Source organism: Nanorana parkeri, unplaced genomic scaffold, assembly GCF_000935625.1.
Source record: "Nanorana parkeri isolate BGI_ZX_2015 unplaced genomic scaffold, ASM93562v1 scaffold1985, whole genome shotgun sequence".
NCBI lineage: Eukaryota > Metazoa > Chordata > Amphibia > Anura > Dicroglossidae > Nanorana > Nanorana parkeri.
The window spans coordinates 232,769-243,960 of NW_017308253.1; the positions used below are offsets into that span (position 1 = coordinate 232,769).

The window sequence follows — 11,192 nt, forward strand, 5'->3', positions numbered from 1 at the left end:
GCTGAGGTCAAAAGCGGTTTTTGAGCAGCTAGAAAATAGCGATAGTGATGTGGAATCACTTATTGAAAAGAATTGTGACACACCTTGACCGAGGAAGTAGCCTCATGATACTACGAAATGCTTTGTTGGTGTAACAAATCATGTTAGCAAATAAAATGTATCAAGCCAAAGACACAAGCATTCTTTTTTATGGAAAGGCCCAAGATATCATATTTTTATAGGATGATGTGATCCTTTTTTTTTGCCCATCAAAGGTATGCCAAGTATCGGCACTGGTATCTGAACTGGTATCGGTGCATGTATTTCATTTGTGTATTTAGCTGTTTGCCTGGGGGTCAACTTTAAAAATAATCCAATGATCCAGCTGAAAGATTGAAAGACATGTGATGTTTTTACTTCTGTAAATCTCCCCATATTTAAAAGAAATCATAGAAATGTTTTTGTTATAATTCATAAAAAGTTTTTTTAATAAAAAAACATTTAAATCTAATTTGTATTTTCATAATTTAACTTTTTTACAAATGTATTTTATTTCATCAGTATGAATGCCTGTTTCCTAAATACCACAATGAAGCATGGATTCTACATTTCAGCCTTTCCTAACTATGAATACATCTTCTTTGTTGGAGTGTTGCTGTTGTTTTTAATGACGATATGTGGAAACTTGCTAATCATTGTTCTTATATGGATGGCGCCCCATCTTCACACTCCCATGTACTTTTTCCTTTTCAATCTATCAGTTCAGGATGTTGTGCATGTATCTGCCATCTTCCCAAAGCTAATGTCTATTATGTTAACAGGAGATCACAATATTTCTTTTTTAGGCTGCTTGGCACAAATATTTATGTTCATTGTCTGCACAGAAACAGCATTTTTCTTTCTCACATCTATGGCTTATGATCGTTATGTAGCCATATGCTGTCCCCTTCAATATTCTGTCATTATGAACTTTCAGAAATGTTCCCTGATGGCTTCGGCTTGTTGGGTTACCAGTTCCCTAAATTCGGTAATGCACTGTTTTTTGATGTCACAGTTAAAGTACTGCTATCATAAAGCCATCAACCATTTCTTTTGTGATGTGAGGGCCATGTTAAAGTTGACAACAGTTGATACAACACCTATAAAGACAATAATATTTGTTGAAATTGTTCTTTTTGGTTGCATCCCTTTTATACTTATATTAACTTCGTACACACATATTATATTGACTATCCGTAAGATTCGCTCAGCAGCAGGAAGGCTGAAGACCTTCTCCAGCTGCTCCTCACACATTGGCATTGTAATCCTGTTCTTTGGAGCATCCCTGATTCAGTATATGAACCCAGAGTCTGAGCAGACTGAGGAACAGGACAAGTCGCTGTCTTTGCTGTATGTTGCTGTAGTCCCCATGCTAAACCCTTTAGTTTACAGTTTGAGAAACAAAGATGTTTTATTAGCCATGAAAAAAATGATGAACCTGTTCTAATTGATACTGATGTACTTCAGATATAATGTGGACTCTTTGGGGGTGATTTACTAACCTAAACACACGCACACACTAGGTGTGTGTGATTTTTACACAGCAAAACGTATTTATCAACCAAAAAGTCTCTAAAAGCATATTTCCACTAATGCCATATATGGAAAAATCATGCACATGATGCATATATAATGCTGCTTCACAGTTTAGACAAAAATGGTTAGCTCATGCATTTACATTCCTGCATTCATCAACGCAAGCAACACAATGTAGAGCTAATTTACACAACATCACCTTGCAATGCATGCAGGGCTTTGCACAACACACCTACTGGGTGTCTAGATTCCACCAATAGATCATGCTGGGAGGGAACACACACCAGAGGTGTATACTTGTTCGTGGCGTGTTTATAAGGTTAGTAAATCAACCCCTTTGTGTCTCTCCGCAGAAGCGTTGGAAGAAACTGGAAGGCAAGTTGTAAAAGAATGTATATAGATGAAATTATTTTTCTTCTACTTTAGTTTTTCTTCTACTTCAGCCATTTTGTCCACTTTGTCACCTTTTTCTTTTCTACAGAAATTAAACAATATTTTGTATCCTGTAAAATTAGTTTTTAAGCTGTAAGCACATACCAGTCTCAAGCTAGAGCTAACAGGCCATTTTTGAAGGTCGTTTTGGTAGGTTAGGTCTAGGTACATGGGCAGTCAGTATTGTGGTAATCGCTGGAATATTAAACTGGGCATTGTTTTAAGCTGAGACGTGTGTCAGTTTGAATTCCATGCATGAGCATGGTCAAAAAGGGCATTTTTTTTATACAACACACAACCTGTCGATGACAAAGGTGTTTAGTTTCTCTACGTGGGGTTCATAATATTGAATAAGTCTAGGCAGTCTCAGTTTTTTGTTATTTCGTTTTTCGTTATTCGGGTCCCAAAGTCAATTCGTTTCAGTATTTGGATTCATCCGAATCCATCCTTTTCATTCATTTTGGATGCGTTAAATGATATTTACTGTGACGGACTGAACCGTCACTGGGGCTGCTGGAGGAGCCTGGGGGCTAGCCTCCTTCCTACTGACTATGGACCTAGCAATCTGGAGACCCATCCTCAGACCTTTTGGGGTTACATGGAACTAAGACTTGAGGGACTGTTCCTGGAACCCTGAGGATTGCTATGTACGTGTACCCCTTGGAACTAATAACCCTGATTTATGTGTTAAGTTTATTTGCTGCATCTTTCCCCTGGAATAATGTTTAACTCCCCTGTGCCCATTAAAAGTACAGGCTGTGAATCTAGCAGCACTGAAGGGGGTTAATTCTGGGCTAAGACTCCCATTGAACTTGTTACAGTTTATTTGTCCCTTTGTTTCATTGTGTTAATGATGGGACTAAGATAGCTGACTTTAGGAGTAAATGAGTAGATTGCCATGTGATAGACACTCAGCAGGTAATCCCATCACATGTGTCTTCTCTCTCCCTATTCATTCATCAAGGCATCGGGGAGGGGATGGTCTACTTCCATTCTGTTCATGTTTGATTGCGTTATGTTTTTAGACTTCCAGAACTGTATATATACTGTGTTGGTTTTCAATAAAGTCAGTTCTTGGTTTACTCTTCAGCATTAGTGTTGTCTGATGTTTGAGGAGTTTAGTTGTCTGTCCTAATATATTGGTTTTGTCCAATAATTAGGCAGGTTTGGGCTGAGGACACTGGAATTGAGGTTGCAGCGGAGAGGAAGCTGATTTCTGACAGAGGTACCCAGTCGGTCCATTTACAACCAAAAATTTTTTGGAAAAAAGAGACATTAAAAAAGGTGACATGTTTACTTTTTCTTTTTACGTTTTGACCACAGAAATAATAAAAAAGGACGAGCAGAACTGCTCCTAAATTTCAACAAAGAGGCAAATAACTGTCTCAGAATGTTAACAAAGGGGCGGAACAAGTCTGTGAGATTGCAACTCGCTCCACCCCTTTGTTGACATTCGGATGATATTTTGCAGTGAGAGTTCGTCAGGATCAGCAGTATCGGCGGTCATTGGGTATTTTTTCTTTTGCCGAGTCAGTGGCCATAGTCCACCATGATTGACGTGGATCTACATCGCTGGACGATGTGATTGACATTTGAGTTATATTGATGGACTTGTCAAGAACCTCTGTTGTGTTTTTTTTTCAATTAAAAGACTTTACAAACCGGTGTAGTGGGGCACGCAGATCCCTATAAGCCCCCTGCCCACAGACCTTAAAAACCACCGGGCCAGGGTTGTGGGGAAGAGGTCCTTGTCCTCATCGACATGGGTACAAGGTGCTGACAAAGCACCCTCCCCATGTTGAGGGCATTGATGCATGCAAATGTCTGAATTTGCCGATATTTGTACAAATTTCATTTCGGAACGAAACGTCGAAACGTCGATTCACATATGTCTAATGACTAGCTAAGTCTTGATCAAACCTAAAAAATTAGTCTTCAAGGCAACTGTATTGTTAGTGAGGCTGAGTACTGGGTAAGAGTTACATTAAGAGTTTTTATTTCCTTAAAATTTCAGTGAAAATCAGTCAAATCTCAACAGCATTTAATCCATTTTGGCCAAATGTAAAACTGAGATGATTGTTAAGGGTTTTCACAGGTACAATTGGCTTAAAATGGCTCCTAAGAGTTACAGAAGGTCCTTCCAACTCTGCTGAACCTGTTCCATAGTAATCTCAGTATTTTACATTTTATTTTCACATCACAAGAAAAAAAAAAGCGAAAAAAGTAAAATATAAAATAACATTAGTACAATCCTTGAAGGCTACATCTTTGACCAGATTCTGAAATGTGTTCCCACACCACTGCCACCATTTGCTACACGTGCCCTTTGACCGCACTATGCCTCAACTCAAGCAAAGCAGACCCATCACAGAGGTCTTAGCGTGTGCATGGTGAACTCAGATACCTCTGTCTCCTGTGCGGCCTGCCACTGCATAGTGATGAAAATGGGGAAAGAGCAGCTGGCCTTCCCTTGCCTAAAAGAGAATCTTTAACACATTGAGATCTCCGGCAAAGGATTGATTGTATGCTGCATACAGCTCTGCATGCTACATCTAAATGGGTCACATACAAGTTCACTAAGAACTGGGATATATGTGAGCTAAGCCAACTGTCTGCCAACTTAGAAACTCAGAAGGATGCTGCTGCATTTACAATTGAGGCCCATGACAAAGATCTACATGTTCTAGGGATGAGACTGTGACTTTATATTCCAAATTGCAGGACCCGGAAAATAGATTCAAACAATCCAACCTCTAAATTTGAGGTATCACCAAATCTCTTGAGGACCTCCAATTTACCATAAATGCTTTCATTCAGGAGCTCACCCTATCTATCCCAGTGAAAAGGCAGATGTTTAAAGGGATATACTGTGAACTAACTTGCTGCATCACAGATGGCCCACACAAGTACATAATCTCCAAATTTCTACACTACCAGAGCAAAGAGAACATCCTGCACGAAGCATGCAGTAAAGACAACATGCGTTTCCAGGCCAGATTTCTGCTGAACTTGCTTTACTAATTAGTATATCAGTATAAAGGGTACCACTCTTTCTAACATCCAGAAAGACCTAGACAACTGCTGCCTTTCTCACATGCAGAACTCCATATCATGTAATTTTTCCAGCCCACCACAAACATCCTTTAAATCTTGAATCACAACCATGTCTATATTATTTTCAGGAGTCCGCACAGCCAGATGACACACCTTGCCAGCCTCACCAAGGTCAGATTCAGACTCTGTGAGATGAAAACCACACCTGGTCCACCAGAAGCAATTTGACCTGTGGGTCACAATATACCTGCACATACTGTTTTTTCCAGATAGTTGTTTTTGATCCTTGATATCTCTGCCACATGCAGGGGCAATAACTTACCAGTTCGAGGCCATGTTCTTCATTGGCTCCCTTTTTCTCATGATGTACTGCAAATCCAGACTGCCAAGGAATGAGTTACCTCAACATTTTAGTCCGGGAGGCGTGCCATCTAGCCTACTGTGATTGTCTGAGTATGATTGCTTGTCACCAATTTGTCATGACCAAAATCAAGGATTCCTCTGAACATTAAGATTAGTAATGAGCTGAATGTACCTGGGTTCGGTTTGGAGTGGATACAGCAAATTTTACTTAAGTTCAGGTACCAAGTCCAAACCCCATTCAAGTCAAGGGAAACTATGGGGTCTATTCACGAAGCTGCCGAAGGATCTGGCCGTAGCTTCGGCCGAATAAATTATTACTGCCCATTTTCTAGGTTTCTAGACAAGTGTATGGGTGACTGGGCAGTACCCTGGAGGACATGTACCAAAGCAAGAACAAATGTTATGGCTAGGAGCAGTGCTTTATGTGCAACATTAAATATGCATAATTCCTTTAACCACTTGCTGACCCGGGTGTTACACTCCCTTCCTGGCCCGGCCATTTTTCAGTATTCAGCGCTGCGGTACTTTGACTGAAATTTATTCCGTCATGCAACGCTGTACTGAAACAAATTTCATAAATTTTTAGGGACAGATAGAGCTTTCTTTTGGTGGTATTTAATCACCACTGGGGGGGGGTAATTTTTTTACTATATAACAAAAAAGTACCTTAAATTTTTGGGAAAAAAAGGTTTCCCTATGAAATGTTATGAAAAAATTCTTATCACCCCAATTTTTTGGGTAAAATATAAAAGACTGGGTAATGTCGGGTAAATAGACATCAAACATGTCAAGCCTTAAAATTGTGTGGGCGCCCAAAATCACAGAAAACGATCACACCCAAAATCGGCTATAGGCAATGCTTTTAATGCTTTTACCGATCATCAGTTTAGTGTTATCAGTGATTGATGACCCTAAAATTATTGCTCTCACCCCGACGTCCGTGGCGATATGTAACATGTGTGGCATAATGGGCTCAATCATCGTTTTTGCACATAGGCGCACCCGACGCATATTTGCATGTCAAAAACTAAACCAATATGGTTTAATAAAACTGTAAAACAACACGTCAAGGACAAGAGAGCGGCAAGGGACTTTAAAAAAATAAATTGTGTTATTGTAAATTTTTTTAATTTGTGACTATTTTTTTAAGCTTCTTTATTTTTTTAAAATGTCACCTAGGGACCCACGGAGAAGCTGATGAAGCAGAGATCTGCTTCATCAGCTTCTCTCCAGTTTCTGTATCGGAGAGTGACAGAGGAATGCGGAAGTGATGTAATATACATCACTTCCTGCATTCAGAGTCCAGGGAGGAGAGCAGAGGAAAATTGTGTACTGATCTCCCTCCATTGTTCGTGCACAGAGCCAGATGGACCCACACTGCCGGTTTCGAATCGGATGCCCGGGATCGCGGGGACGGCAGCGGTGAGGAGAGGTAAGGAGTGGGCGCACAGAAAGATGCCGCATACAAGCGATCGGGCCTCTTTACAGACACCGGACCGCTTGTAGGTAAATAGCCATCGCAAGCCTGTTTACATTTCTAACAGGTTCCCCACTTGTGTGTGCGCTGAGCACCGCACACAAGCGGGGGAGGGGCAGGACATCTTAAGGCGCCCTCCCACTCCTATAAGGCTCCTGTCTGGCTGTTCAGGAATGGCCATGGACAGGAGGTGGTTAGATAACAAGCCCTGAACCTGCCCGTGAATGGGTTCATCTGTAAAATGTATACAACATGCTACAGCAAAACTGAAATTACAAAGAATCAAAAATGCCTTTTAAAGTGCTCGCAAATGACAGCATGACAATCCTGTTTGTAAACAAAGTGGCTGGAGATTTCCTTCATCTATACCAGACCTCTCTCCTGATGATGTGGAGTCCCCCCAAAGTTCATACCAGACCTTAAGATTTTAAGGTGGACCCCACACAAAAATACAAAAAAGTTGATGTAGGGTCCCCCAAAAATGTATTATTATCACCCTTATCCGAGCAGCAGCCTGGCAGGCAAGGAAACGGGTGGAAATGAGCATGTGCCCCCCATTCCTTAACCATACCAGGACACATGCCCTCAACACGGGGGGTGGTACCTTATCAGGGGTGACCCACCTCATTTTGATCAGGACAAGGACCTCTTTCTCACAACCCTGGCCTAGTGGTCATGGGTGTCTGCAAGCGGGGACTAATCAGAATCTAGAAGCCCCCTTTAGTATAATGGATGCCCCTAGATGCCAGCCACTCCACCACATGTAAATAAAGACACACTCTTTTTGACAAGTCTTTTATTAAAAACAAAACAAAAACCCACATTGCACATCTATCATCTATCACAGCAATTCAATGAAGATCCTTCAGCTTATTTACTGATGCTATTATCCTGATTCTTACCAAACCCCTTATCTCTCTACCCAACCTGACTGCCCTGCTTAAACAATTCAGCAAATTATCAGGCCTTCGGGTCATAATTAAAGGCAAACTATGGGGTCAGGGCTTTTCCCCATAGTTCTCCTAAGGGTAACGGGAGGACACAAACTAGCATCCTCCTGTTACCGCGAGCTACAGCTCACGGTTATACTGATGCAGCCGGGACAGATCCCGACATTACTGTCGAGATCCACCCAGCTGCATGATTGACAGCTGGCTTTGCCCCGTCCGTTCTGCCAGTCAGCGCTGAAGGGTCGGAGTGGGGAGGGGGGTGACCCCTGCGGGGAGAGGTGACTGACAGTCACGGCTCTCTGCAGGGACATGATCAAGAAGTGAGCGAGCAATGGTATGTGTTCGCTCACTTCCCGATCTATTGAGCTGACCTGTGACAGTTTCATTGTCACACGTCGGCTTGAACTATGAGGATGTGTGGTTTTCACTCACCTCAAAGTTCTCCTTTAACAAAAATGAAACACATCATTTAAATTGATGATAAATTACTTTTTGCGTCTGGCTTCATTTTTTTATTGGTAAAAACCGCATGGGGACCCCCCAAAGGTCCCCCAAAAATGTATACCAGACTCTGAAGGGTTCTTAAGGGCTTTTTCTTTGCAAATGTCAGTGTTGATGTTGTACAGAGACGCCGCAGCTGGGACGGATCCCGACGATACTGTCTGGAATGAAGGTGTATATGGTAGCACATAGAACATAACTCATAATGACATTTCCCTCCCAGGGACTGCATCACAGACTAGTAGTAGAGAGCAGTGCTATAGCCCGAAACAAAGGTCTTGCAGTCAGAAAGATCCTAAGAAAGAGGGTAAGGAAGAAGGAGTGGTAGGGGAGGAAGTAGTAGGGGAAGAAAAAGAAAAGAGAAGAGCCTAGAGAAAGCCATGACAAAGAAACAAAGCCATGACAAAGAATGACAAAGAAACAAGGTGAAAAGTAGCTGTACAGAAAAGGAAAGGAAGAGCAGACAGAAAGAAAAGGCAGAAGAGGTGGGAGAGATGGGGGATCAACCAAGCTAAAGTAACATTTCCAATCTTCCAAAGGTGCAATCCATACTGGTAAGCTGTAAGGCAATATGTTATATATAAGCTCATGTCAGGGCCCTGTATTCCTCCGAGTCAAGAAACAACAGCCATGGTCTCCATCGTGCCATGAAGATGGTGTGGCGATCAGAACGTTGAGCTATCAGCTCTTCTGACCTCATCAGTGAACACATCTCCGCAGACCATTCCTGAATTGAGGGGATGGTTGTCGAGTATCATTATCTATGAATCAAAGCTCTTGTAGCATTAATAAAAAAGCGGATTTTTTTATGCTAGAGATGGAGCCGGGTAGAATAGATAGGAGGGCCACCTAGAGGGTCAGGATACGATTTACGGCTGCCACTTTAGAGTAAACATGCAGGACCGCTTGACAAAGTGGCTCAATCAATGGGCATCCCAACCACACATGCGTCATAGTGCCAACAGCAGTCTGGCATCTCCAGCAGAGGTCAGAATTTGCAGAGTTGAGTTGATGGAGCCTGACCGGGGAATGGTACCAGTGGGGCAGAAGCTTAAAATGATGCTCCTGTGAGGGGCGTGGCTTGCTGGCGCGCTGCATGGACACTTCTTCCTAGAGCTCCGTGCAGCGACGGGCCTCGAGGCGGCTTAAAGCGACGAACGGGTCTTACCCGCACATGACAGAAAAATCGCAAGCAGGGATCCCACTCGAGGAGGCCTCCCGATTGAGAGTGACCCGAGCTGATGCCTATTGTTTGCGAGCCTCGTGGCCCTGCATGATGCTCCTGTACCGAAGAGGCCATGCATAGTGAGTGGGTAAGGCATAAACATTTGGCTCGATCAGCATCTAAATTAGTCACAGTTAGCTCCTTTTCCCAGGCTGAAAAATAGAACAGAGAGTGCCGGCGATCAGAAGAGAGCAAAAGGCTATACAGAAGAGAGACCAGATGCGTGGGGGGGTGTTCGGAAGTGCATATTCGTTCAAAAGCCGTCAATGAGCGGTAGAGTTGATTTTCTCTAGTTAAGAACAGGACAAAATGCCTTAGTTTTAAGAACAAATACCAGAATCTAGGGGAAGGATTCTCAGTGCCTAATATTTGAGAAAGAGACAACAACTCCCCATTTCCAAGGCATTCGTTGATGCATGAGGGGTTAGAGGAATGCCCTCTTAAAAAGTTGTGGACACCGCATCCCGAAGGGAAGGATGGATTACCCATTACAGGTGTCAGGGGCCCATAAGGCGTAGAGAGCTCACAGGCCGCCCTAAGTGATTTCCAAACTCTCAACACCGCTGGTAAAAAAAAAAGGAGGAGTAGAAAAGCTTGGAAGAAGGGAAAACGGAAGCCAGAGGAGTGTTGTTAAGGGGTGTAAGGTAAGGTCACTCTCAGGCCCAGACCAAAGGCTGGGGTCTTGTGTGTTGAACCAATCTAAAATATGTGATAGCTGAGAGGCTTTATAATAGAGCTCCAGATCAGGAAGAGCGAGACCTCTGCTCTCCCTCCTCCTGATCAGGATATCATATCGAAGTCTAGATTTTTTTCCCCCTCCAAATATAGCGCAATAGGGCCTACTTCAGCCTACGAAAAAATACGTGGGGGAGGAATAAAGGGATAGTCTGAAATAAGTAGAGGCATAGAGGCAGTAGATTCACCTTGAACAGGGCTATCCTGCCAAACCACGTATGGTGAAGGTTCCTCCAAGAATGAAGCATCTCTTCCACATTTTTTAAGAGAGGGGCATAGTTAAGTGTGTAAAGGTGTGATAAGTCAGTGGAAATATAGACCCCCAAATACTTAATATGGTCCATTTTCCATGCGAATGGAAAAGATCCACGCAAAGATGCGCTGTCAGAGCATGGCAGTGAGACATCCAATATCTCACTTTTCTGTAGGTTCACTCGATAATTAGACAGATCCCCAAAGAGGGTACTGTAACGAGCCCCTTGCTCGCTCGGTTCCACTCTCCCGGCACTCCTCTGCTACTAATGGATCAGAGGTCAGACCGCAACGTCTGATCCTTCGATCGTCCGATAATCCGGGATTGGAACTACAGCTATGTGCCGTTCCAATACAGCTCAGAACAAACACCAGGCAGGCTGTATGTAAGTTCTAACAGGGATCTGCTTTATTGAACGCAACGTCTGATCCTTCGATCGTCCGATAATCCGGGATTGGAACTACAGCTATGTGCCGTTCCAATCCAGCTCAGAACAAACACCAGGCAGGCTGTATGTAAGTTCTAACAGGGATCTGCTTTATTGAATGCACACACACACTTTTATACACAACAGTTTGAACAACCCGCCCAAACCAACACCTTCAAAATTGGTCATGCAAATGAAGGCTTGAAGCGGAGTCAGCAGGG

The 11,192-nt window shown here is 42.8% G+C and overlaps 1 protein-coding gene across 1 annotated transcript; it reads left to right on the forward strand.

Moving 5' to 3' along the window:
- The first annotated feature begins 568 nt into the window (after window positions 1-568).
- LOC108800309 (olfactory receptor 2T2-like) lies at window positions 569-1,465 on the forward strand. Its single transcript, XM_018572285.1, has one exon. It carries the CDS (start codon window positions 569-571, stop codon window positions 1,463-1,465), a length of 897 nt encoding a protein of 298 aa, XP_018427787.1.
- Window positions 1,466-11,192: the final 9,727 nt, after the last annotated feature.